This window comes from Bombus bifarius, unplaced genomic scaffold (assembly GCF_011952205.1).
Source record: "Bombus bifarius isolate JDL3187 unplaced genomic scaffold, Bbif_JDL3187 scf7180000007996, whole genome shotgun sequence".
NCBI classification, from domain to species: domain Eukaryota; kingdom Metazoa; phylum Arthropoda; class Insecta; order Hymenoptera; family Apidae; genus Bombus; species Bombus bifarius.
In genome coordinates, this window is record NW_022884376.1 from 6,007,896 (window position 1) to 6,035,720 (window position 27,825).

At 34.8% G+C, this 27,825-nt stretch overlaps 3 protein-coding genes and 2 long non-coding RNA genes across 9 annotated transcripts; 3 read left to right on the forward strand and 2 right to left on the reverse strand.

Annotated features, from left to right (window-relative positions):
• Positions 1 to 2,468: 2,468 nt before the first annotated feature.
• LOC117205945 lies at positions 2,469 to 13,831 on the forward strand. Of its 5 annotated transcripts, XM_033444811.1 has the most exons (9): positions 2,470 to 3,308; positions 3,514 to 3,709; positions 4,288 to 5,020; positions 5,796 to 6,308; positions 7,809 to 8,042; positions 9,192 to 9,349; positions 9,642 to 10,042; positions 10,765 to 10,842; positions 13,396 to 13,538. In XM_033444811.1, exons 4-9 carry the CDS (start codon positions 5,937 to 5,939, stop codon positions 13,536 to 13,538), a joined length of 1,386 nt encoding a protein of 461 aa, XP_033300702.1. In that variant the 5' UTR covers positions 2,470 to 3,308; positions 3,514 to 3,709; positions 4,288 to 5,020; positions 5,796 to 5,936. The 5 variants fall into 5 exon arrangements, with proteins under 5 accessions (XP_033300703.1, XP_033300702.1, XP_033300700.1 ...); XM_033444812.1 differs by lacking the exon at positions 4,288 to 5,020 and having other exon boundaries at positions 2,469 to 3,308; XM_033444809.1 differs by lacking the exons at positions 2,470 to 3,308; positions 3,514 to 3,709 and having other exon boundaries at positions 4,224 to 4,373; positions 4,482 to 5,020.
• LOC117205957 lies at positions 6,822 to 7,906 on the reverse strand. Its single transcript, XR_004487322.1, has 2 exons — positions 7,778 to 7,906; positions 6,822 to 7,675 (listed from the first exon to the last, which is right to left on the reverse strand). It is a non-coding gene; the product is annotated as an uncharacterized LOC117205957 (long non-coding RNA).
• Positions 13,832 to 14,795: 964 nt separating the features above from the next.
• LOC117205946 (inositol polyphosphate 5-phosphatase K-like) lies at positions 14,796 to 18,780 on the forward strand. Its single transcript, XM_033444814.1, has 9 exons — positions 14,796 to 15,210; positions 15,460 to 15,576; positions 15,644 to 15,721; positions 15,858 to 16,005; positions 16,077 to 16,252; positions 16,329 to 16,556; positions 16,625 to 16,778; positions 16,873 to 17,062; positions 17,169 to 18,780. The coding sequence occupies exons 1-9, from the start codon at positions 15,185 to 15,187 to the stop codon at positions 17,342 to 17,344; spliced, it is 1,293 nt and encodes a 430-aa protein (XP_033300705.1). The 5' UTR covers positions 14,796 to 15,184; the 3' UTR covers positions 17,345 to 18,780.
• A 193-nt stretch (positions 18,781 to 18,973) lies between these two features.
• LOC117205944 (G-protein coupled receptor Mth2-like) lies at positions 18,974 to 25,082 on the reverse strand. Its single transcript, XM_033444808.1, has 6 exons — positions 24,894 to 25,082; positions 23,801 to 24,039; positions 22,476 to 22,642; positions 22,087 to 22,320; positions 21,300 to 21,560; positions 18,974 to 20,650 (listed from the first exon to the last, which is right to left on the reverse strand). Exons 1-6 carry the CDS (start codon positions 25,080 to 25,082, stop codon positions 20,175 to 20,177), a joined length of 1,566 nt encoding a protein of 521 aa, XP_033300699.1. The 3' UTR covers positions 18,974 to 20,174.
• Positions 21,523 to 22,238, forward strand: LOC117205955. The gene is made up of 2 exons (XR_004487320.1): positions 21,523 to 21,659; positions 22,068 to 22,238. It is a non-coding gene; the product is annotated as an uncharacterized LOC117205955 (long non-coding RNA).
• Positions 25,083 to 27,825: the final 2,743 nt, after the last annotated feature.

Genomic DNA, 27,825 nt, shown 5'->3' on the forward strand with positions numbered 1-27,825 from the left:
TACGTACATACCAACTTTGAGTTTCTTTATGAGATTTACAAAATTGTCACTTTAATTGTTAATTAGATTTTCTAATAATAATAACTAAAATAAATACAATTTTTTTGTACTTTGCAGATGCGTGTACGTTACGACAATCTCATATATTTCACATTAACTTCAACGATTCTCCGAAGGAATAAGTTCCAAAGATACTGCAAATATGCTTGTAAACTCCATTCGTGCGTGTGCGCGTGTGTATCAAAACGAGATAAAAAATATTATACGCGCAGAGGAACCCAAAATAAGGTGAATAAAAAATATCTTGCATGGCCGACCACCGCGGTTTGCGGTTACAGTGTGCAACGAAAAAAGAATTCTTCATTTCGTCTCTTTCTTCTTCCTTTCTTCGTTTGACTTGTTCCTGTCCTCTTGGTTCGCCATCCTTCTCTTCGTTCTTCGTTCGTGAGACTTTCAACGTGTGTAGACAGCCGGATTTATATTCAAATGAATCGCCGTGGAAGGGTCGACTTATCAACGTATCAAACCCGACGAGGCGAAGAATAGACAAGGGGGTGAGTTGCGAAAGAATGTTTGCTTCTTGATCGATCACTGGTATCGCTTGAGGGAATTGTTATTAATTATCCTAAGAACTTGTTCCTTGATAATTAATTCTGGAATACGAAGAACGCCCATTTCGTATTGTAGTCGAATCTGTCATTTATCATATTATTATCCAACTAAATATTTATGTATCATCGACGACTAGCGTTCAATGTTGAAAATTAAGACAAATGTTATATTTTATATCGTAATATAAAATGTTTTCAATATTTCAAAAGACCAATGTATACAGTTTTTAACTCTTTGTGATTGTAGGAAATATTTTTTAGTATACTCGCGCGATACCTTCTAATTAATACGCAGAGATTTATATACGTAAAAGATAACCGTGGCAATTACGTAGACAGATAGCCGATAACGACGACTGCCCTTTCGAAATATTACGCGGCGAATAGTCATCATTTTGTGAACAAGCTCGAAAAGTTTTTCGAGGGCGCAATTATCGGCAGAACGATTTCCTTCGTTCGCGCCGCTACATGACTTTATTTAGCTTTAGTTTGTTGAAACCGGTTGCAAGCGACTTCTCTCTTCTCTTACTGCAATACCGAGAGTTCGGTGCTCCGCATCATTTAGGGTTCCTCGGGTGGAGGAAGGAATTTCGCGTTCACCACGCTCGACAGCTTCTTTCGCATAAAGGTAATCCTTCGTGCAGCAACTTTCGAACGATTTAGTAATACGTACTTTGATTTATCGAGTATTTATGAATTCGTAACACCAATCATTTTTCGTTGGATCGCGTTTAGAAGTTAGACGATTTCGAAAAAAAATATTACTAGAAACGAAACGTTATAATTCATATGAATAATTGGGTTGCAACTGCGATATCAATCAGATTAATTAGCCAACAGAATGATCAAATTTACTGTACGATTATAAATACAATTAAATTGTGACGAAGTGATTTATTAAGTTAGTTACGATATAATAGATTACAGACGATAATCGTAACGCAACAATTTACTTGCGATAGTCGATTTATCTTGCGATCGAGGGACTTTTAAAAGCTTCGATCCCTTCGGGGAATGACGTTCAAGTGCAAAGAAATTCGGTCAGGGCCGTCATACGACTCGATCTTCCGCTTTTTGCAGTTAAAGAGTCGCGTCTTAATTATCCTTTTTTCTTATCCGTCGGAGCTTGTAAATTACATTCCATGGTTGGCCGACGTACCAGGAGGAAAGCGGATCACCGTGCTTCGCATTAGATCGAGCGTGGGTAGCTTGCGTCATTAAGCATAGTAACTTACGGTACAAGAATGACTTTGGCTTTGGCGGAGAAAGTGACCGGGTGTGGCCATTGCGAGACATTGTACATCGTACGCATTTGTATACACTAGCCTCGAAGAAAGATTTTCGTTGTTCGTTGTCTTTGACAGCGTCTATTGTTCTATCAATTTTTCCCTTGTCTCAATGGTTAAGACGTTTCTCTTAGTAAAGCTGTTCTTAAACCGCAACCTATAAGGATGTAAATCTCATTTCTAACAGTCGGGTCTGGCAGTACGGTAGTTATTATCGAGAAAGGAATTTAGTCGAAGAAATCGGCGAATTCTTTTTGTTCTAATGAATTCTTACTTAGCGAGAAATTGAACGTAATCCACGCGGAGATATTATCTAGGTTCTATGATTTTTCTACATTATGAAACAAATATCATTTTTTTCATATATGATTATATTTTCAAGGAACATCGTTGCCGATGTACTTTGTATAGCTTAATACGTATAATTTCATCAGAATGATACAGATTGTATCGTACCTAAGGATACATCGTAAATTCAACATGTCTTCGTCGACTGATGTTTGCTTCGAATAACGAGAAGGACGTAAAGCATGTACAAACCTCGAATAAACGTAGAAAAACTGGCTTCCAAGTCTTGCGAGGTACGCTGCAAAGCTTTCTGTCAAATTTGGTAAGTTTAATATTTATGTTTCCGGTCGAAGCCGGTTTGTCGGTAGCATTATTGCGGAACGTATAAAAAAAGTGCGAGCATATGTATCGAAAATCTTTAACCGTACTAAAAAAGAATTAATTCGCATAAAACAATGTTGAAATCATTAAACTACGATAGATATGTCCTCCACATCTTGCATAAAATTATAGAACAGGGACGAGTACGAGTTATATTCTTTTATTTTTAGTTATAGTTTCCCACGAATTAATGGATACTTTGGACAAGTGTATCCGTAATTGCGGTATTAAAAGTTGACTTCTACTTTTAAACATATAGGCGATGACTTGGATCGCTAAAGTAAACTGCATCGAATTAAACGCCATTAAAATGTGGTGTCCGTCGAGTATACGTTAGTAGCGGAAATGATGGAAATTCTAGGCGCTGATGCATTCGAATTTCAAGATTTTTATCTGACGAGCTCTGTGTTTGGAATCATTGTTTTCAGGAAACGTAAGAAACGTAAGACGTGTTCGAACTTACTATCAACCAAGTTGAGCCACCCGAACCAAACGTGCAAACGGTTTGGCCGGTTTTCGAGGTAGAGTTCATCGAACCTTGGTTGCAAGGGATTGATCGTGTATGGCTACTGAAGGTATGTGCACAAACAATCATTGATCTGTGACGCCCGGCCGCCTACATATTACTTACATATTATCTAGTTCGAGCTCAAATAGGACGCACCGCTTAGATCCAGAAACAAAACTTCTGTTATCACTTTCATCAGCTACGAATAATTTTATAAGCAATTTCTAGGCCAAGGTAAATAATTTTCACTACTAGCTTCGAGTAAGAGTTTTATCCGATCGTATATAACTACTTGCTCTTCTTTTAACCAAGATCTTTCCTTTTAAATTGTCGTTATATACCATTGGCTATTTTATTATATACTTATTTTATTATATTGTATTTATTATATACCAAGATGACTGGCTTGAAAACAAAATTACTACAATTCTTTTTACAGCGAATTCCGTAATGAAAAAGAAGACCGTGGATCTGTCCGTGAGAGTATTTGCCATTTTTCGTAGTTTAAGAATGCACAGAAACTCGTTAAACATTTCTTCGATCTTTCCTCATCCACCGAGCCGTGCACTCGCCTCTTTCCTCTTCTTTGCAACCGAGAAGAACCGTCCCGGGACCATTGTTAAATCTTTTTCGAGGTTATTACACGTACGATATGTAAATGTGTCGCTGGGTCCGGTCCTCGACGTCGGAGGACCAGCTTCTTTCTTTTTCTTTCTTTCATTCCGATCCTTCTCTCTATTTCTCTTTTATTCCACACGGCTTCTTCTCTCATCTTGTCAGGGGCGGATCAGATCGAATCCGTCTCGATAAAATAGACCTGTTCACGATAATAAAGCCAGCCAATTACAATTCATGAGAGGCAAGTCAATTCATTCGTCGAGATGATCTTCCGAATTTCTTGTTTCTTACTGCAACTATTCTGTATATATGAAATAATGTTACTTTATTAGACCTCTAAATATCGTATACCTATTTATACTGTATTCGCTATAATTATACTATATTTCATTACACGTATAATTTATATGAAATAACACGCACATCATACGAAATAAAATTTTCTTTTATAAAAATGAATTGTTAAAAAGATTATCGAAGTTTCTATTTTGCACATTTATATATATATATATACATGTATAATTATATCGAATTATAAACCTTTATTCATCAGCCCAACAATTCGATGAACTTATATGTTTTATGCCAAAAATAGCAACTACGTAATGAAGATTTATAAAATATCGAAGATGAACAAGTATCCAACTACGATTCTTACCTAAAATGTTTCATCAAGTAATTGTAAGTAAGAAGTATCGCTCGTTCATAATTCAGTACTCAATTTTAGCGTAATAGTTTGTATTATTTTTAGTAAATTATTGACATTCCATTATTTAAACTATTCGATAGAAAAAGACAACTCTATCGGAAAGGTTTGCGTGGATCCGCTCCTGCTGTATGCCACTACTACCTCAGCATCGTCATCACCATCTCCCTGGCTCCTCCGTAACGGATAGGCTTCACCTCCAGAACGGAACTCCAGTCTGCTTCCAGTTTCTCCCTCGAGAATGCTTGTTGACTTAGTCGGAGTTCGGCTCCCACAACGCGCGCTTCGTGGCCACTCCACTGACTTGTCCCATCAGAGAACTGGTCCATGCTCTGACAGAAAATATCATTTAGTATCGAAGATCTTGGAACAACTTGCATAGTGTTCGTTGACCTTCGTTGCATCGAATTATTCGATACGAAAAGCATTCTCTAAGGATACAAAAAGACTTTCGAATCTACTTCGCAATTGTGTTTTGTTATAATTTTGATAGTGTTTATAATTAAAGTAAAAAAGAAAGAAAACATAAGATTATCGTTAGAAGAAGTTGATACGAGGAAGAAATGTGTGGCAAGCAGTATCGTCGAGATATCGAAGACAGACAATGATCGATACTTGAAAGGTTCATTTATTATCATGATTAAATACAAAGTCATAGTTAATATTCGTATAATTCAATGTTAAATCGATTACAGTAATGTGCACCGTGATACCTGTTTTTACAGGTTTTACTCTGGTTTTACTCAGTCTATGCTTCACTCTACTTACCGCTGACCCTGTTCATAATAATTAATGGTGTTAGACTCCGTGAATGCCTGCGGACTGGTCATGCCTGGCTCTCATACAGAATAGGCTGCGGTTTTATTTGCTTCTATTAGCACTGGTTATTTTCAAAATTGTTTGTAAAGAATTTTTCTGCGGTAAACGTTTGCTTTAAAAATAGTTATAGCCTATTGTTATAGTAATTGGGAAAATGATGAATCCTTTCTCCACGTGTATTTAGTTATAATGCAAGTATCAGTTTTTTAATATTGTTATCGCGATTGTTACGTTATACTTGTAGCGAGATGATCCAAGAGCTCGTGGTGGTAAAAGCGAGATAAATTAGAAATATCTCATTTACGTCACAATGTAAATCTTTAATTTACATAACTTCCCAGAAGGAAATGTAAAAATCGTACGACGAAGTACGACGGAAGAACGAGTATACAACGTACGGTCTATATTTTCTTCAAGAGAAAAGCAATTTTCCATTTGTTGGTTTGATTATTAGCGACGCGCGTTAGTGCGATTTCCAAGCAGTCCCTGATTAAAACCGGTGCTCACTTTTACCCAGGCACTAAATCTAATCAAATGAACCGACAAGGCTTAATTACCGAGGCGAATCGTAATTACAGGTGTGCCATTCTTCGGAGGAAAGGGAGGCGGGCGCATAAGGATGCGCTTACGCAGGAAACGGTGCATGTCCCGGTGACGCTACAGAAACTTGGAGCCATACAGAGCCATACAGAGATAACCACGGAAGTACGGATGACGCGATGAGACTGAGCCCGATTATCTTGTCGTGGGCCACAGCGAGCTGGCTTGGTCCAACCGGAACTACGGCGATACGAGCTCAAGCCTCGAAGGACTACGAGTTGTCGACTGAATTCTTCCTGGTACCTAGCGACGTAGCGATGGACAAGAACGGTCTGGCCAGTGTAGCGAGTGTCATCAGCGTTCCAGCACCGAACAGGACGGTTTCGGTGTTCAAAATGCCTCCTGGAAAGAAGAACCAGGAGATCGAGGTCGATACTCGGCCGTACTCGAGGTCCTTGCTCAGACAACGACCCTGGGCTCTTCCTCTGGCGGCCCTCAGCGCAGCCACGATGCTCCTCATGGCTGGCTTCGAGGTTTTCGTACTGCTCAAGGTCGGTTCGTTTACCTTTACAACCAACCTTTTTCAAACCGATCTCGGTCGATCGCAAATTCAACCGAAGATCAGAGAAACGATAGTTCGCTGGTGAAAATAGAGGAATGTACAATTTATTTATCGAAAAACAGCGTCTATAAAAATTTCGTTAAATCTATGCGCGGCCGATCCTAATTTTTCTCTCGCCCAATGTAGATTACTCGTATATCACGTAATCGCTTTACGCTTCTCGATGGTTTTCATTTAAAAAATCCCCAAAGGTATTTGTAAAAGTTATAAATATAAATCGTGAAGGGTACTATTTTAAAATGCAAGCGTCGTGGTGACATACAATTTATAATTCGACGGTTTCACTACCGGAAATAGAGCGCAAAGACGTTTTGTTTTACAAGCGCTAAAAAAAGCGGGAAGAGCTTGTTACCAATTGAACCGATCGCGTGCGATAGCGTGAAACGTATTTTCGCGGTCGTATAAGCATCTATAATTGAAATTTGAGGAAGCACCGGATTAATAGAGCTTAGAAAGAAACCTTTATCTCTTTTCCTCTCGATAGTACGTGGAAATGTATACAAGAATTTATGGTAATTGTTTTCGTTCATACTTCGACAAGCTCCAATAACCAGCACGCTCGTAATTTCGCCGAGACCTAGGCCTAGTTTGCATGTCGACTGCCTATTTCTCCTAGTCGTGTCGTCTGCTCGTATCGATACACTCCATTGAACAGGAGCCACCAGGAAAGCCTTTGATAGCTTTGATGTCTATACTATCTTTAATAGCGTCATTATGCTGCCAGGGATTTTAACGTTGATCGTCATTCTCTCAAATTTAAATTGCAAGACAGGAGGGGTATTCCCGATCAAATGTTTTCAGAACCAATTACTGCTCGTCCTTTCTCTTTTATTTAATATTCTCACAAGTGAGAAATGAAATATTAATGTAAATCAAAGCAACAATTAATTTAATTCATTTTATCAAACATATGCATGTAGTTGCATGCATCGTCAAGGGTTCCATGTTTACCTTAACAGATACGTATGGCTGCTTTATTAGTTAGTCTAATTGGTGAAATTAACCCGCGTAATTATAATTTATCTATGTATGATTATATCGCGGCATGTAAAGATTCACTTCGCGAAAGGTCTGACATGCAACAATCCTTATCGTATCTTTCTAGCTTGTCGAACATTAATAGTACAAACGCAGATAGACAAGGAGATTTTACCTTAGAAACATACACTGAGATACTTTCTGTTCGCCATATCGAGGTTTCCTTCGTTAAGGAAGAAAAATTAGAGCATGCTGATTTTCTCGCGTGAGACGCCGCCGTTTACTACTTACTTACATTATTCTCCCAGAATTTCTGTCCTATAAAATCGTATATAATGTAAATTATGCTCTTAGAATACGTTTCGTCAATACCACAAAAATAGTCGGTGTAAAAATGATCTTCGCCATAAAAATACATACAAGTAACGTAACATTTAATGAAATTTTCCAGGCAAGGGTAACCGCGCCAAACAGACGACATTTATTTCTGGGACAAGCTCTACTTTTAGGCCTTTTCCTCCTGGCAGGACTCTCAGCAGCAGCCTCCCTCAGTCAAAACCCTCTGTCCTGCGCTGCATTTAGATTAGTCGGCTTACCTGCTGCTCTTGTATTTGCAGCCTTGCTGGTTAAATGCGTGTTCCTGCTCTCATTAAATAGTGGAGTTTATCTACCAGCACCTTATCAAGTAAGTTTGATAACGTTTCAGAATCCTAATGCATTAGATTGCAAAATACATTGCAATGTAAGAACAACGTAAGTTTTCCATTGCGTAGGTAAGATGAATTCAAAATTCATCGATAGGAAAGCAAACTTAATATTTTTTCGACAAAAGACGTCTCCCTTTTTTCTCTCGCTGTTTAATAATTTTCTATTTTACAATTTACTTGCGGTTGAGTAATACGTCATTTCTAAAGTGTAGGGAGAAATCTTATTTTCGTAAAATTAACCAACAATTCATTGTGCATACTATTAAAGTGGGGAGCGTAGAATCTATTATTTCTACTGCGATTCGTAATTTGTCTAAATTTATACGCCGTTTCCAACGAAAGGTAGACATGTTTCTTTAATTTTGCATAGTGTTACTTTCTATGCCATTGATCCAATGCCTGGCCGTAAGGCGATTGAAACACAATCGAAAGTTCTTGTCCTAGCCAGTGTGAATACAGCTTTAGAAAACGGCTCGCAGAAACTCGTGGAACAACTCTCACGAAGGATGCACGGGATTTTTCTTATTTCGTCGTGTCGGAGATCCGGATGTCGATCTCGATCGACTATTTGTACGTGCGGGACGGGATCTGAATGAAAAGTAACGCAGTAGTAACGCCCGCTACTAATAGCAGTAAATGCAGCTGTTGTGATCGTTAAGCATGCCTTGCCGTTCGTTGAATAATATTAATATCTCCGACATTTTCTGCCTCGCCTAACGGATTCGACGGATTTTCTTCCGTTGCTTTTTATCGATAGGTGTGATTATATGCATCGAAGGAAGCGACGTTAAAAACTAGAAAGCAATTTATAAAATAATCTGTTAGAAAAATCAGCCGCATCTCTTTTCCTCCTATAATAATTCTTCGTTTATAATCGCGATCGTTTAATAGAACCTTGAACATGGCGGGGAACTGCCCGTTCATCAATAAATTATAATGTGACTGACAAGCGTTAAGAATGTTAATTAAGAATGCCATCGTAATAATTACAGCGATTCGTCGTTAATCGGTCAAAGCCCGATGCCCATTCAATACATTTTTCAAGACTCTATTGAAATACAGCTTATATACGTGTACCACATACGCGAACGTTAATATATGGTGTATGTTCGTCCTCTGTGTTACAGGCACTAGTATTGGGATTCGCCGTGCTCGTGCAGGTAGCTATCATTGGACAATGGTTTTACGGCGAGCCACCTACGGTGGTTCAGGTACAAAATACAGGACAAAACTCTCCAATGTCCTGTTGCAAAACTCCTCTTGGACAGATAGTGGCTTCCCTCGGGTAAACTTTTGAAATGTAAACCTCTTCCATCGACAATATTTCACGGTTATAAAAATGACACTTGCTATCAGGCTATGAATTGAAATTACACCGTTGCAATGGAAAATCGTTAGGAAATATTTCCAGACTTGTACGATTCTAATCTTCCTATAATTCGAAGGAAACTTATCCGGCTCTATCACGCTATCGGTATAAAAGCGAAAGAAAGATCATTTTTCTAAACCCACAGAAACGTAAATTCCGAATGAAATTTTAAAGGTGACGCATTGAAGATCGGACGATCGGTTTTCAGATATCCGGGCGCGCTGTTGGTTGCAGTAGCTTGTTTAGCAGTTCGAGCACGCGGCGTTCGAGACAACAACCGGGAAGCAGCATTTATTGGCCTGGCTGTTGGTTTATCGCTTCCGATTTGGATATCGAGTGCGATCGGTTCAGTGGCTGCCTCGACGGAGAGTGACAGAGAAGCCTGGCTAGCTTATGGTTTATTGACTACTTCCCTTCTCGTGTTCCTGACGATGTTCCTGCCGAAGGGTCGCCAGTTAGCTGCCCTCGGTCGAGAAGCTTCCGCAACGGTGATTCGTGATCGAGACGATGCTTTGAGCTCGCTTCCTGGCAGCCGTTACTCGCCTTCCTTCTTCCACTTCAAGCCAGCTGAAGCTTCTTTAAAGAGAAAGATGCATTATCACAGCGGCGGTACGTTCATAGTTGTGTACTCTTTGGCTTGTTACGTGTATGTAATTGAAGACATTTTCACCAATTAAAACGTTACCGCTAAGCTATTTATTAACGCCTCCTCGGCGTACAGAATCTGTTAATAACGTCGTTAATTAAGAAAAACGAAAATCACGAGTATTTAGCCAAAATCCATATCGTAAAGTTTTGTTGTAGCAAGAAATTTCGCATTACTTCGCTTTTTTTTTCTTTTGTTTACTTTACGAATGATACTTTCCAAATGTTGAAATTGAGCGTCGTGCTGATTTCACTATGTTTCTTTTATCAAACGAGCAAATTTCACCTGCGTTTTCATGCACGCATACACCGTTTCTTGTAGCTCGCTTAAACGTCGTTCCGTTTCGATCACTTCGCACGGTATCAGCGTGTTCGTCATGTTTTATCCATTTCAACCGATCGTAAAGCTATATACGAAGAAAGAAAATGATTAATTAAAGTTTAATTAATACAGCGAAGCTATTGTACGTGCGTACGTGTTACGACGAGCTATTAAAAAGTAAAATTTAAGAATTAAAATTTTTCTTGCGTGTAAACAGTGTTAAATCTTATACGGTTTACGACAGGAATGTACGTTAAAATTATATCAACTCAAATTTAATGAAAATCAATTAGTACTAATTGTTAGTGTTTTTACCATTGGTATAATGTAATAATGCACATATTATTGATGCCTTTGATTGCAGATCGCGTGGCATTAGTTTCATCCGCTATACCTGGATGCACTGCCTGCAGGCATGGTGGAAGCCCCATATACTCCGACGGTAAGTCCCTCTAGAAATTAGCTAATTGTAAAGTATCAGCGTTTATGTTTGTAACAACCTAAGCTATATATCATTCTAGTTGCAGAGCGTTAGTTTTATTAGAAAATACAGCTTAGGAAACACGTAATTAAAGTAATAGCATGAAAATGTATACAATAAGATATATACATTGTCGGTAATACACAGAATATTCGCGCTATTACTCGCCAATGCCTCTCTTGTGATTCATGAAATATATAATTAATCGTAGATCTTCAAGGGAAAGAAAATGCAATTTCGTCGATCTAAAAATTCGTCTACCGATAGAACGATTAAAAATTCTTTTGTACAGTGTTTTAGATATCGGAACTTAAAGATCTTTCGATATTATATTATCAATAATTTAATATGCCTGATGTTTAATCGAGCTAACGCTAGGCCAATGGATACATATTTTATTTAAATCGAACATACCAAGCACGAACTGATAATTTTGGTACCCGATCGTAATCGAGGAAGAAAAATACCACAGGTATTACAGTAGTCCCGGAAATACCTCGGTTGATTCTCTCGGTAAATTCCCCGTCCAAACTTTTCCTCCGTTACGGCGTCGCCTCTGGCGACCTTCACCTCGAGGAACGAACGAACGAAAGGGAGGAAAAACCTCTTACTGGAAAGGTGGAGAGGGAGAAAGTTTCGAGGCGGAGGTCAAGCGCTTCTCCGAGAATTAATGTGGAAGGGGAAACAAATCCCGTTAGATCAGACGACGCTAGTTAATCGGTGACCTGTTGTTGGTGGTGGCTGATTGAACTTTTTTCGACAAAGGAGAAAACAAATTCTCCACTTTCGTAGATAACAGCTGGTCAAGATTTTCCTCTAAATATAACATTATTGGAGCATGAATCATCGAACGTACATTGTCAATAGATACCGTTCTAAATTACAATTCGGCTTTCGGTATTCAGATTTTGTAAATTAGATCGTTCGAATGAGAGAATTTTCGAATAGAGGAATACTCGTTTTTTCTTATAGCGATACCTGATACGAAAGACAAAGGGAGTAAATAAGAGTTTTATTTAGAAAACTGATTCTTAACGCTTTGATCCAATTTATCCCGTGCGATTGATCCATCAGTAAGGAAACAAGGTTTGATAAAGTTAGCTTTTATATAGATAATTAAGTATTGTTTTTACGCAGATAATATAATACGAAGGTAACAATCTATTATCTTAGAATACGAGAAGAGAAAAACAATTCTATAGTCGCGGTTGCCATCGATAAAATATGCTGTACGTAGCTACTTTTTGGAAAAGAGAAATTTTAAATTGTCGAATAATATCTCTTTTTAAGAAGGAAACGTTTCGAGTAAATGTGTTAGCTTCGTAATATATCTCTTTATCGTAATGTCCATTATTACGAGTAGGGCGTGGATTATACTACATATTGCGAGGCAGAGGTCACTAGCCTGCCAGGCATAAACCATCCGCTCGTTTATGACACCGGTTCTAGTTATCATAATATTCAGCTACATCGTTTTTCAACCTTTCGATTAAGTTTATAAATCAATTGCCGTTGCGTAAAAAGTTTGATTGAGATTTTGCTGGAAATATTCTTCAGTTTCTTACGAAACTGCGATCGAAACCGTTTCTTACGATATCTGCTTGTCTTTTTGTATCTCTATTTTAATTTGAAGGAGCAAGGAAAAGTATTATCCAATAGCTGATCAAAGGACATAACTAAATTCCTATGTCAAAAGTCTTCTTTAAACGTATAGATCTTATTGCTACATATTACGGCCACTTTCTAATCTCTTTACTACGATAATGATAAGTCTTAATATCCAGCTATTTATCTAATAAAAGTTACAAGTATTTCTACTACTTCGGTTTCAAACTTCTCAGAACTTTTTCCACCATTCCAAAAATAGACATCTTATTAAAAGTTACTGGCCGACTTTTTCTGTTTCCTTTGGTCCTTCGTGACAACGCAATTTCAAAAATAATAAAATTACTCTCCCGTAACAAGAAACTTTCGAATAATCACAAGTTTGTGAGCAACGTGACAGGTGTGACCCACTTTGAAATGCGGTTACGTGTACGAAACAATTGTGCCTTTGCTTAATGGAGATTTTGTGTCAGCATTTCGCGCCTAATCTCCTGAAGCCTGTCACGAATATTTGCAGAACCTAAAACACGGTTAAAACGAAGGTAAAATAATACGAGTACGAATAAAATATAGAAATGTAACACCAAATATGAATACATTTATCGTGAAAATTACGCTCTACTGCTTAACACGACCGGAAGGATAAGCGAGCACGCGACGTTTTCATTGTTACCGGAAATTAATAACGTGTTTTGGCAGGACGTAAAAACGGATAACAAATTGCCACCCAGCTTATCAAGTTTCTTAGTCATATTTTAAAAATACGTAAATTCTATTCCTATGAGAAATAGAATTTGTGGATAATTCTTAAAATTACTTTGATAATATAATACAAGTCTTCGCTCACTATTTCCACGATTACGAATGATCGTTACACGAATTCATCGAGAAATAAATATTATTTTACAGATGTTCATGCACCGATGGAGACGTTCGTCTTACCACCAGGCATGTATTTGAGGCCGGAAGACGCAGGAAATTTGTACACGACTCTATCAGCAAATCCGAACGTATTCTTTCAACGAGCAGCTCATCCCGGGATGATGTATTGATAATTTTCCACACACACATTCGAATAAATGTCCGATAAAAGGACATTTATTTTTTTAAAGGACATGCTTTTCTACATTCTTAGATTAGATAACCACGAGGCGGACTTCGTTTTCTGTTCGCTTGTTTTGTTATTGTAAATAATGAAACGTGTAAGCTACGTTGGAGATTTTTTTTTTATTAGCTTCTCTCATTGTGGAAGCTACGCACGATTATTTCGATAACAAATCAAAATATAGCAACTGGAGGCGAATTTCGCAAGAAATTATAATAAAGGTACGATCCATTTTTTATATGTCTTTTTTTTCTTTTCATCGTTATACCTTGATTATCGAGATTTCAATAATACCCACAAGGAAGATCATGCGAATAACGCATTGATGAAACTGCTGCTCTATATTAGAATTCAATCGTACATTACATTGAAAACAATTCTTCGTTTCTTTCTTATCAATGACTCATTTCCTCGCGATTATCACCTTTGCAGCTTTTCTTATTGAGGCGCAGTTAACTTTAGATTATACCGCACAGTGGAACACATTTATCTGCTTGAAAAACTATTTAAAGAGTCCCAGATATATAGTTATGTTTTATAACATAATATTTACATCTTCTACCTAAATGGTAAAACGAAAAGATTATAAATGTCTAAACATTGAGAACAATATCTAGACAGATTTATAGTCATTTTTATAATATTCGCGTATCGTTCAAGAAGGCTGTGGCGTTATTCAAATATACTACACTACTGTTTACACATGGTTATTATTGATTACATATACTGCAGTAAGAACTCCATTTATCCGAACTTGTCAAAGAATAGAACTCGTAAGTGGAACGTTCATATAATAGTAGTTGACTGGATTTTATAATTACCTGTAATCTTTTATCCAAATAGTCAGATTCGTAGTGGAAAAAACAAATTTAATCACACATCTGCTCATCGTTTCTCTGCTTGCAGAAATGCATCACATCTTATTTTGTAAATGAATTTCCGAGACCTGTAATTTCGAAATGCTCGGATTTTTAGCTAAACAATTTTTTATTTATTTGTATTATTTTATTTATTTATGTTCTTATTAACTACAAAGAAAATTAATGAAGTTCATTTAAAAGCGTTGCATATGGGAGTTATTTCAGAATTTTACTTAATGAAAGAATTCCGATAAGTGGCGTTGTAGTATACTACGTATTTTGCATTTACTACGAAGCATACATATTTACTACGCGTAATTGCGTATGTACAATGCACTTTAACACAGTGATGGTGACAGTAAACGACAGGTTGCTTTCTTGACGTCACATGGTTAGGTGTAGTAGAAGGGAGATTGCTTTCTTCACAGCACGCTCGTCCGTGCATCACAGCTGTCAATGGTATGGTTCTTTATAAAATTGTTTTCGTGTATTATAATCGAAAAGTAATGTGACATCTGTGAAACCTCCCTTTAAGTACTCGTTAACAATATTTGAATAAAAATCTAGAACAAAAAGATCAATTAACCAACCGTTGACATTTCATATATTACTTTTTAACCTAAAAAGTATGTTGGAAAACAGTGCACAGTCACTGTAATACAACCTGATTCCAGATGCTAACAAAGTTAGAGTAAAATTTTGTGTGATTGTTTTACATCGTATTATCCTAAAAATGGCTGATACATTAAAATATCTTAGGTGAGTAAAAATTGTATAATATGTATCTTTTTTTGTATATGTTCTTTTTGTAATCAATGTTCTTTCCTTCAAGTCTGTATTGGTTTGTAGCCTTTGGCTCTTATGCTTCAAATTTAAATTATGAATTAAAAATTTAATATCTAATTAAAAATATGTTTTTGTTTTATACTTTGATCGATATATTTGTTATCTATGCTCTATAATAGTAAATAATTTTAGTAATGAAAAATTACTTACTATGTATTTTAGAATTTATTTTGTCACATGGAATGTGGCAACTAAATACCCAGAGGAGGATTTGCATGAACTTCTTGATGTGAATCAGATTAACGAGTCAAAAACATTACCAGATTTATACATTGTTGGGTAAGTATAATTTGCACAAATTTATTCGTGTCATCCATAAAATGATTAAATTCATAAATTACGTTAGATTACAAGAAGTTAAAGCTCAGCCACAAAATATGGTGATGGACATATTCTTCGATGATCCATGGACTAAATCTTTTAGGTATATATATAAACGTGGAAAATAATACAGTAACAAATTTAATTATATATATAAATTAACAGTTAAATTTCTGAAAGCTAATGATTGTTATGTCAAAAATGGTATTTAAGAATTTTATTGTATACAATTCTTGCAGAGATATATTAAAGAAATATGATTACGTAAAAATACGTACACAACGTTTACAGGGTCTTGTTTTAAATATCTTTTGCTTAAGAAAACATATTACACATTTAAGATTAATAGAGGCTCAATATACAAGGACAGGATGTGGAGGCATGTGGGTAAGAAGAAATTATAATTATATAAACTCATTCCTTAATTTTTTTTTAGTAAAAAGATACATTACTTAAAGGGAAATAAAGGTGCAGTGAGTATAAGATTAAATATGTATGGAATTAACATGTGTATAGTAAATACACACTTGACACCACATGATCATTTATTAACAGACAGAATTATGGATTATAATACAATACTCACAAGTCATAACTTTAGTAGTCCAGATACTTCAAAAATATTATTTCATGAGTCAGTAATATTCTTTAAATTAATTCAATTTAATCCATAAATACAAAATAAATTATCCATATCACTTTCTGCATAGTTATGTGTTTTGGATTGGTGACTTAAATTTTCGATTACATGGAGAGGATCTAACTGCCACAGAAATAGACATACTAGTTAGGAAAAATGAATTAAAATCCTTATTAACCAGAGATCAATTGAAGATGGTAATGGAGAAGGGTGAAGCTTTTTCTGAATTGAATGAGAATCCTATTACATTTCCTCCTACTTATAAATATGAATTTGCATCTCAAGAATTTGATCTCAAGTAAGATAAGACTATGATACTCACATTTTTTAATTGTATTTTCTTTTAACTAAGAATTTTCTATTTAGGCGTCGACCATCATGGACTGATAGAATTTTGTACAGAGTAAATGCAGATATTTATGACGATGTTAAATTGAATGCTATTCAGCGTAATTATAAAAGTCATTCCAATTATGTACAATCAGACCATAAGCCTGTCACAGGAGAATTTGATATTGTCGTAAGATTTTTTGTACAATATAAAGATCAGTGAAAATTAATAATAAATAACAGAAAATGTCATTTTATTATAAAACTTTGCATTATGTTTATAGATTAGGCCAAATGTAGAGGACCATGGTGTAGAGTTCCAACCTGTGTCATCATGGTTTATAGATGAAGAAAATTCAGTATCATATAGATTATTAGGAGACGCGAGACCAGCTAGTGGCGATTGGGTGGGTCTTTTTCACAATGAATTTTCCAGTCTAGACGAATATATCGTTTATGAATATGTAGGTCGAGGTGAGCGAGATATCATTTTATTATATTTCTTTAAATATATTAATTTTCATTTTGCATACATATATCATAGTTATTTCGGTAAATCAATAATAAAGACTTATGGTAGGTAAATCGTCTCCAGTTCCTCTCGAACCACATTCGATCACCGAGCGAATTTACTTTAGCGATACTGCGCTTCGAGCACCAGGAATGTATCGTTTGGTATATGTTGCTCAACGAGGGAATCTTGTTGGAATTTTAGGCATTAGTCCACCGTTTCCAGGACATCACAGACCTGCTTGATAAATTGGTTCGTGTAATATAGTCAGAATAGGCAGAGTGATAGTCGCTTAATGTTTAACGAATAAGATGCTGCACCTTATGTGTGTGCTTAGTTAACAAATTTATACACACAAATACTGGATAATTTTATTAAGTGGTTAAGAATTATTTTATTTGACTGTAACTCTTTGGGGTCCAGTATTTTTTTATTTTCTTGTTAGGATGAATAACTATCTATAAAGACTAAAATACTATTTTGCATATACACTTATGCAACATATCATGAAAATGATAAACATATTGAATATTTTTTATGCTTCAAACTAGTACTGTATAGGATAATTCCACCAAATAAGGATGAGTTGTACTTATTTCATGATTGTTTCTCTACAATTATTTTCATCTTCAAAGTTGAATGGTTGAAAGGGTATTGTCTTTCTGCAATGTGTTATTTGATTTTATGAGCATTGTAGATGCAATATGCACTTAGAAAATTGAATATTTCATGAGATATCTGATAGTTTACATTATACATCGATTTTATTATAGCGAACATTCAAAGAGCGTGACAAGAGGTTAATATATTTTGCCCATAAATTTTTGACATATTCATGTTGCTGTAATAGATAGAAAATTATGTCACAGAGAGCTAATATCATTATACCATATAAAATTTTGTCTACAAAAATTTTATTTTGTTTATATCTTAAAGATAATACTAGTTTAGCTTTTGGACTCAATATGAGTTTGAGTAACGAACAAATAATTGTTATACCAACAAGGACCACAAAGAGTTTAGACACATTAGAATTTTTACCTGTATGCATTGTCGTATTTATGAACTTAAACATGTATAAGAGATTTCTGGGAATTCAGGACAAAAAGACAAAACAAGAAGAGATTAATAAGTATTGTATTATTCAGTAAATAATAAGTATTTTGTAAATTAGTTCTTTCTAAGCAATTTGAGGATAAATAATTTTATTAAAAAACTATATTTTTATAATGAATTCGTAAAAATTGGTCTTTATTTTATGGAATAACGTTTTCGTACATAAAGTGTCCTATAAAATGTTGATATTTGCTGGATAATACAATAGCGATAAATGGGAATAGATATACATAGGTGGAAAATGATACTCTCGAAACAATACATAATGTAATTTATACAACACTCAATTTTCTGGTTAATGTTGAAAAGTTACTTTCGGTACCTGGTTTTGCTGTTGGGTTATTACCCAAAAGCATTAGTGCTTAATCGTCATACGCTTCAGAGCATATAGCGAGTGTGTCAGGGTTATTTTTGCACACTTTATATTCGAACAAGCACTCCTAGATAATTACAAATTTTTATTAGTTTAGTAGAAAACCTTTTGGTTCGATTGGCGAAATGTGTGTAATGGTGGTTTGGTTGTACAAACCTATATTATTTTATTTTTGTATAGCACGACAGAAACGCAAGAATAGAGCAAATAAATGTATAATGTAGTATCGGGAAGGATACAAATAAAAAATATTTTTTACTCATACCAAGCAGTTTTTGAAATACCATTTATTGTTTTTTGTTGAAACAAACATATGTATATATTTAAAAATGGATACAATATTTATTATGAGAATGAATTTAATTTCACATAAATAATTTAAAAGTTCTACAATAAATAATACATTCCACTTCTAATGCTAATACTACCAAATACAAAACATATAACGTCGTCGCTTGTATTTTTTAATTTATTTATTACTAGTGTAAGTAAATAATTCTTAGCAGTTCTAACATATAAAAATTATCATTAACACATACTTTGAAGAATACAGTAATGAATACTAATTGAATTGTTTCAGACATGAATTTGTTTTTATTAAAATAATTTAATTATACCGTATTTTCATGAAATTTTATGTAAATAATAAATAGATAAATAATAAATGAAACTTAACGTTGCAGGGTGCGCTTGCAAATATTATATATTTAGAAATTATTAGAAATGTTTTTAATGTTAACTATACAAGATTCAGAAGAATATACATACATATGTATATTAGATCTAAGATCATAATGTAACCTATTCGGTTATTCTCTGTTGTGTAATTAATGTACAGATATACAGATATCACAATTCGCATACACTATTGTAAAACGAGTTGGAGGCATTTTTACATAATCAAGACAAGTTTCTACGAAGCATGTTATTATTATGCGACTAACAATCACAAATGCGACTTCAAACACAAGAATCGAGTGATTTATTATTAAATTCATAAAATTCATTTCATATTTAGAAAACTATGAATTTTTTAAGTCTTTTTTTCTTAGAGTACAAAAATATTCACAGGGAATATGAAGTATCGCAAAATAATTACAATGTGACAGCAAATCAGAAATGAATGGAAGAACGAAAAATGATTCGAAAATGAAATATAAACACATACATGTACATAAACCATGAAGCTTTCATTAGTATGAAATTATCCTCGCAATCGACACGTGGTAATCAAACTATTTAAAATAAATCGTATTATACAAAAATCACACTCGATACATAATCGATGATATGCAAAATAAATATTGACCTCATATATCGTGTTGATGAGATGCATATGTATATGTTATATCGATATTACGCGTATAATAAATAATTCGACAAGTCTTACATAAAATAAATTTGTCAGAATTATCAAACTTTTTTCGTTTGATTAATTCGACGCTTTATAAATAATTCATAGAAAAATTGTACGTCTAATCAAGGAACTTTCAAGCATGTTTCGGCAATTGATTTATAGTTATCTCATAATCCACGACGAATTCGAGGAAAGGTCGAAAAGTAAGTTATGTGCACGGAATGATCTTTTATCTAGGCACTGAGTCACCGTTCATTGTTGGAAGCAGATACAGTTCCATGCTTCCAGCTTCCAGTTCTGGTACTTGATTAATACCACGAAGTTGTTGTATTCTGTGCCACACAAAGTCTCTCGGTGGCCTTCGTAGAACAAATAAAGCGAAGATAAGAACACCTTGGAGAGCGTTTACAAGATCGAAGGAGGACCAGTCGAATGAATCTCCGTTGACGAACCAAAATATTAGTTCCATCGTCCAATTAAGACCCATCAAAACGAAAATAATCATGCAAACTAATGTGGTTCTCATGAGTCGTCGAAGATACTTTCGATCAAGTCGATCGGATTCTTGATTTCTCGCGAGGCGCCTTAAGTCGAGGTCCCTTTGATATTTAGTTAATTTGACGAAGGTTAGAACGAGAAGAATCACATTCCCAACAAGAAGCAATCCAATTGGTATGTAAAAGTATGGTATTGCTTCATCTTCCGCTGTAAATTCAAAAATAATAATATGTTTTATCGAATTAATATCGATATGTTTGTTTTAATTTGTAGTTTTATTATCTACTTGAAATTAATGATTTTACGGGGTAATGATATAGAAGTGAATCAAGATTGACACGAGTGATATATCATGAAACCTTTTCTTTTTTGATTGATATTTTTTTAGACAAGAGGCTGACTTCTCTGATCTCATACTTAAAAGAGTATTAAGACAGTACGAGGTTAATTGAAACACATGGATGTCGAATTGGAATCCAAATCAAATTGTTACAAATTAAAATTGCAGATGATATTATTGTTCTTTCATAAAATTGCCAAGTGGTGTCTTAAACAATGGTCGTCTGTAGACCAATATTTATTATACTAATATTTCTTTCCAGTTGTTACCGTCGTTTTGAATGATTTAAATTTATACGTCTTGTGTTAAATAGGTCACCAGTGATTTATGTTTCGTTCCTCGAAAGTATGTGAATAAAAATAACAGTGACAACTAGTCTTTCTTAGAGTGTCAAAATTAAGTGAAAACAAGGACCACGATATTATTAACGTTAAATATATGTGATATGTTTGTGAGAGTTAAACTGTACGCGCGTGTGCGCGGTATGCAGTGAAATTCGAGTCCAACTCCACTTACATTTGAAGGAACAACTTTTCTTGGAGTTTGGTTTCACGTAAGTCGCCGGTATCATCGGACTGAGATCCATAATCATCGACACGAGGATAAGTATCACCGAGGGACCCCAGCACCATAACGAGTACCAAAAGAACAACATTCTGGGTTTCATCCTTCTGTATGTTCCACGATCCACATAGACACGCACCAATGACCACATTTCTATGCACATCGCATTTAGCCAGAAGAAGCACGCGACGAAGGAGAACTGGATGACGAATGCTGGAAAAGCCAATTGCTTTTTAATTGTTCATTTAAAATCTCAAAGCAGCACTGGTTTTTCTTCCAAAAGAATTACGTGTTACATCAGATCATTTTATGGTATCCCGTAAATCGCGCTATCTATGGTAACGTACGTATAGAGTACGGTAGGACTCGATTTATCTTTAACTTATTAGGGAATGAACAGCTTTGACGATTTAGTAGTTTAGGAGAAAATAATAAGAGGTCGTAAAATAATTATAATAGGAGGTAATTAGATGAACGTATTCAGACGAAAAAAGCTCGTTAAATCGAATAGTAAAAGTATCGGCACATACGCTTATTTTTTCCATGAAACGTTTTTTTATCAGGTTTTATATTGTTACATCTTAGATTACGTTTAAATGCTGTAATAAATTCAGTGTTGTGTAAATAAATTTTGGAGACATTACACTTTATTGCAATAAACCGAGTTCTACTGTACTATGTTTGGACAAGAATAACATTGTTTCTAATGTTTTTTATCAGATTGAACATTTCATCTTACCTATACTGGTACAAGCTTGATCCGACAACTCCATATTCCATAACTGTGTAATTGCTAACATCGTAAAAGCCAGCGCTAAGGATCCACAATAACGGCACAATGCCCTTCCAAAAATATCTCGCAAATTTGGTGTGATGGAATACGCTGCGATGGTAAGAATTAAGAATGGCACCGATATTAAAAGGCCGCAGGCATAGATTGTAATTCGGGAGTCTGCAGTGATTATTACGCGACCTGAAACAATTTTTTTAGCGTTCGTTATATAAGTTAGTACGTGCAATGACTCTTTTAAAAGTATATTTCTGACTCTTTTAAGTTATTTTTAATTTTAATTTTATTTATATAATTCTTTTTAGTTTATAATTAATTTTAAAAGTATTTCTACCTACTTTCAGAAAAACATACAAAAGTGTGAAGTCCTAAATCTGGCACGATTTCTGCACAGTAGTTGATTCCAGGTTGCAGCATTGTTGGATCGTGATTCGGTGCATATACAGAACCGTTCGTTAATAAATAATTGTTATCTCTGTTATCGTTGTTTGGATTTAAAATATACCTAAAAAAGTATATATATATATAATTTGGATAGATATAAAATTATAGATATTTTAGATATTTTAATACTTTTATTCATATAATTGTACTCTTTTCTTTAATTGATATATATGCAAATTTTTTTGCATAAATCGTAAATGATCAATCGTGCGATGATCATGGTGAGATAATTAACATAATGATGCGCTTTGAATTAGAGAGAGAATGGATGAAAAGGTCACGTTAAGTTAGCAGTAGACTTTTCAATGTTTCTTATAACTTGAAGATTCCTTGGAAGCATAGATTGGATTACAAAGATGACATCTTTTCCTAACGAATTCGAAACTGTGTATAATCTATAAATTGTACACAACTGCATGATTAGAAGTGTTATGAACAGCCTGTGTAAACGTACTTGAGATAATTTGAAAGTCAGTCTGATCGTTTGCATTCGCATCAAAAATGAAAAAAAGCGACACCTGTCCTTGGATACAAAATGTAGAAAACAGTCTGTGATACATAAGAGATAAGATGAAATCGTTTCTTATTGTGTTTATACGGAGGAAAAGACGTACATATATATGATCTTTTTTATTTTATTTTCCTGCTTCGTTAAATTCCTTTATCAGGGATTCAAATAAAAACTTATCTTTCGTTTTTAAAAAAATCCTATTTGAACATGTGTGTTTCGTTTAGGAAAATATCTGTTCCTATGGAATTTTCATGGAAATAAATGTTATACTTAGGAACTTCTTTAAAAAGTGTTCTCATGGAACAGATATTTTAGAGTTTATATAATATATTTATATAATATTTATATGATAAAAGTTCCATGAAAACGAATTATTTTAGAACACGTATTAAAGATAAATAAGATAAATAAAAATCCTTAAGATAAACAAAAGTACCAAAATTTTAGGTACTAATCTTATTTAACAATATAATATCGTACTTTTGCAGAATAACGCTTTTTATTTTCAAAAACTTTTCTTTCTTTGCTCTCATCGAAACTTACGATGCAAGAACTCCTTCAAAAAATGTTTCACGGTCTATGTTTTAAATAGAACCTATTTAAAAGTTTCATAACTCCTTCGATCTCTGCTTTTTATCAATGTTATATCAAAAGTGTCAATAAAATTAAATCGTTATTCCTACTACTTGGAAACTTAAGTATACTCACTTTTTGTATTTGCAAGGATCTCCGATGATCGCAACGAACGAACTTCGAACTTCACCGGGAACCTCGTAACCAAATGCATTAAAACCATAAAAGATGGGAGAGAAATTTTCAGTCATGGAGGAATCCAGATAACAAACCGAGCCTTGAGTACCGTTTTTTACGAGAACTTCACCCAGTGGACAACATTTTCCAACCACAGATAAATTTTTGTACTCTTCGGGTATTATCGTCATGTTTTCCTGTAACATGAGATCAAAGGATATTCTTATGTATATCTAAAAAATGTACTCATTTATCCGAACGATCAAAAATTTTATCTTATCGAATCAAAAGGCTTTATATTTACGTTTCTTACACATTCTTACTGATACATTCGAATTATATAATTTCGTGTAACAGAGAAGCATGAATTAAAATTAATCAATAACTTTTGTACGATAAAACACTACCAAAGTTGCGATTGATAATCGAACAAGAACGAAGATCTGTGTGAGTTTTAATCGTATTTAATCTGCCTAGGTCTTAAGGAAAAATCACGCGGCAAACTTGCCACTGACAACATATGCTAATTATTATTCACGAATTTATATTTACGTTTATTCTCTTCAATCATATCGCGACTTTACGATAGGATTACGATTTTACGTTTCCAACATTTCAAAGATAGATGGACATAGATAGGGCGAAAAGTCTAAAAATAACTAAATGAACACACAGCTATCTATATTTATCGTATACACATCTATTTGCTGTGCTCCACAAAAATGGTTTGGCAATGTATAATTAGACCTACTGAAATTTTATGTTTATGCAAATTTCGTATAAATACTGCGAGCACCGTTCCAATTCCTATCAAGATATTATTGGCCGTTATCAAGCGTATTCAGCATTTATAGAATACAAAAATTCGACTCTTTATCATTTCAAATTCTTTGATATTGAGGCCTGATTAAATTTGATTTATTTCATTAAATTATTATTACTGTATATATATTAATATTTATATTTTTTATATTATACGATATTTGATTAAACGATTCGTCACTGGATTATCATATCTAAATAACATTTTTATTAATGCGCCTATACGTACCAAAGGAATGGGATATATGATCGGTTTGATGGATTGTTGAATCGTTTCGTTGTCCATACTGGCAGTGCAAATCGCCAGTTCAGAAAAAAGAATTTGAAACAAAAAGAAGAACAGCACTGGAGATTTCTTCAAAGTCCCAGGCATGTTGTTTCTTTGGATTCTGTTTATATGTGCTGCGAAAACTGCCATAAAAATTTTTATAACGTTCTTTAAATATATTTGTCTGATACAGATTTCTTGGCTTCCTGCGTTCTTTTTTCTTTTTCTTAATGCACTTGGTTAGAGAAATCTTTCCCAAAGTGTAATTTTCTGTCAATCCCGTTAATGAAAATGCCTTCGTAAAACAACGGGAACTTTACCAGCCGCAAAGAAATAACAAAATTTGAACGTTCGACTCATCGATGACATTTTGTCTCTTTCAGATTCAGCTTGGTATCTTCCTTCTAACTTGACTACGTCGTCGACTACGACTTACGCTTCTCGTACGAAGAATATTTTACCAAACGTTCGGGTGTTTCTAAAACTTTTCCGAACGTGTTTGGTGTTCCATATAATTCATTTGGTCAATATGCACCTTTCAGGCTGAATTTCGTTCTCAAGGTTTTCCTTGAAATATCCAAACCGGAAGAATGTTCGATGCTTGTTGGTAGAGATTTGACGTAATAAAGATATACCTTCAGACTTCCGCACTCTATCGGTTTACAGCTTCTGCTTCGCTGATTATTTTCTTGCTATCGATTAAAGACTGAGCAATGTGGAAGATAATAGCGCTCGCTTCGTTCGAGTATCAACTTCGATAACTCTACTATCTCTTCCAACAGTTAATACATCGAAGGAAAATCTTTCTCCGATCGGTACGTTTCGTTAAAAACTACCTGCCTCTTGTACATACTACGTTCCACGGATTTGGTCAATCAAATTCCAGTCTTTCAAACGAGACCTACAACATACAATAGGAATTACTTAATCGCTCGGTTTCTCGTAACCGCTGTGTGATCTTCGAAATGCATTTATCTTCACGCAATGACTCGGTGAAACGATTTTTATTCTCAAGGCAACTTGTGGCTGGATTTTCCGCGATTATTTGCCGAGAATAACCGAGAATCCAGTCGACTAAACGATTAACCAAATGATAAAAACTCGACGATCGGTGTTAGAGCTTGTAAAAAATGTTAAACATCATCCTAAGAGGATTTAATAAACCTATGGTCATTCACCTATAATTCTCGTTATTTCGAGGACAAAAGTAGGCGAAAAAGCGAGCTGGACCTTTACGGCAATGAGTCGAATATAGTTTCACGTGTTTTCATTCAAGAAACGTCCGATGTATTCATTGACACGGGACCAAGGAAGCACATTAATTTTAGAAGTCTAGTAAGAAACACGAACCGGTATTGGTACATCCGACTAGACGTCTCGGCTGGCACATACCTGTTCCTTGATCTCAACATATACCGCTTAAAATTGATCACCGCGCGGAAAGAATTTATGTAGATGCTATCTTGATATTATATGACTTAAATCACTGTTAAAATTATTATCATACGTTCGAGTAAAAATTATGTCGCAGTTTTCACAGTTGCCTGAGCAAACTATAATAATTTATTCGATGGCACAACTTCACAAACCAGAAAATATCACCGGCCCGATCACGAAAATTAACGCTTTCGACCGATTCGTGGCTCGACGATTCTAATTGTATGATCGTTCGTGTTGAAAGCTGCGGGAAACACCGGATCACGTAACGGAGAATCGAATCCTGTCGAAATTTACGTGGTTACCCATCGATGTCTGGCAGCATACTGGCCGTATTCCTCGAGGCACAAGGCCTTTATTTATCAGTGCACGATTACTCGTACGGATGCATACATCATCGAAGATTCAGTAGACAGATGTAATTATTGCGTATTCGTTGAACTCTGTTCGATAATTTTATGAGAATAAACAAATTAGGAAATCTTTACAGAATATCTTTTCCTTTAATCGTTCGACCGCTATTCTTTTTTCATTCGCTTCACCCTTTATGTCATTTATATTTCATCGTGCAGGAACGTTCATCAAAAGGAGGAAATTTTTATTTTTCGAGAGTATGTAAATGATTTTGTGTTCTATGTTCTAGTAGAAATAAAATTACTTTGCATTGAAAATGAACTTATATCAGATAGAATATACTTCCGGTAGAATATAATTCCGATAGAATAGATAGTGTGTCAACATTTTTGGAACAGATGGTTGTTGATAGAACTCTTTTACTCTGTACGAGTGAGATAATACAATAGATAAAAAAATGACTGAATTTCATATTACACTTTGCGATATATTTTTGGATTAATGTTAATTTGATCTATTTGATATGAATTTTAGTTGATATTTTTATATACGCCATCGTCATATCATAATATTATCAGCTGTTACAATATCTTTTATTATGTTCTTTAATTACGTACAATGTAACGTACAGGAAATTCCAGATGATAATCAGGAAAATAGACTGGAATCGATAAGTTAGCACAGTATCTCTATTACGAAGTTAAAAAGTCCATTTTCTAAAACAAACATCCTGTCCGAATCTCAAAGAGGAAAGTAAACCCGCGTACAGATATGAATAAAATTTATATAAATATCGTGCTTTCCACGGATCTTTAGATTCTCGAAAACCTGTAGCCACATAATAAAATTCTACGATAAAGGTAGATTTATATAACGTAGTAAAATTTGATCGAGAATCTGTTCTCGTGCGGTAATACTCGAGTAAACGTCGGACGATAGATCAAAATGACAACATCGAGGCAACATCGAACATTTTCTTCCTTTGTTCATCGTTGGCCGACATTTCGTAGAAAGTAAGAAAGTATGCGGTCGCGCTTTGTAGACTATCCGCGAAATCCAGTGAATTCGCGTTATTCGTCAACCTTCCTGTCTACGTTCATTA

Coding starts and splice junctions, on each gene's coding strand:
- LOC117205945 (XM_033444812.1), top strand. CDS start 5,937: ATGAGACTGAGCCCGATTATCTTGTCGTGGGCCACAGCGAGCTGGCTT. Junction 10,043..10,764: donor GATGCATTATCACAGCGGCG/GTACGTTCATAG, acceptor CTTTGATTGCAG/ATCGCGTGGCATTAGTTTCA. Junction 10,843..13,395: donor AAGCCCCATATACTCCGACG/GTAAGTCCCTCT, acceptor ATTATTTTACAG/ATGTTCATGCACCGATGGAG.
- LOC117205946 (XM_033444814.1), top strand. CDS start 15,185: ATGGCTGATACATTAAAATATCTTAG. Junction 15,211..15,459: donor GATACATTAAAATATCTTAG/GTGAGTAAAAAT, acceptor TATGTATTTTAG/AATTTATTTTGTCACATGGA. Junction 16,253..16,328: donor TCAAAAATATTATTTCATGA/GTCAGTAATATT, acceptor CTTTCTGCATAG/TTATGTGTTTTGGATTGGTG.
- LOC117205944 (XM_033444808.1), bottom strand. CDS start 25,082: ATGGCAGTTTTCGCAGCACATATAAACAGAATCCAAAGAAACAACATG. Junction 24,040..24,893: donor TCATATATCCCATTCCTTTG/GTACGTATAGGC, acceptor CTCATGTTACAG/GAAAACATGACGATAATACC. Junction 21,561..22,086: donor TCAAGCTTGTACCAGTATAG/GTAAGATGAAAT, acceptor TGGCTTTTCCAG/CATTCGTCATCCAGTTCTCC.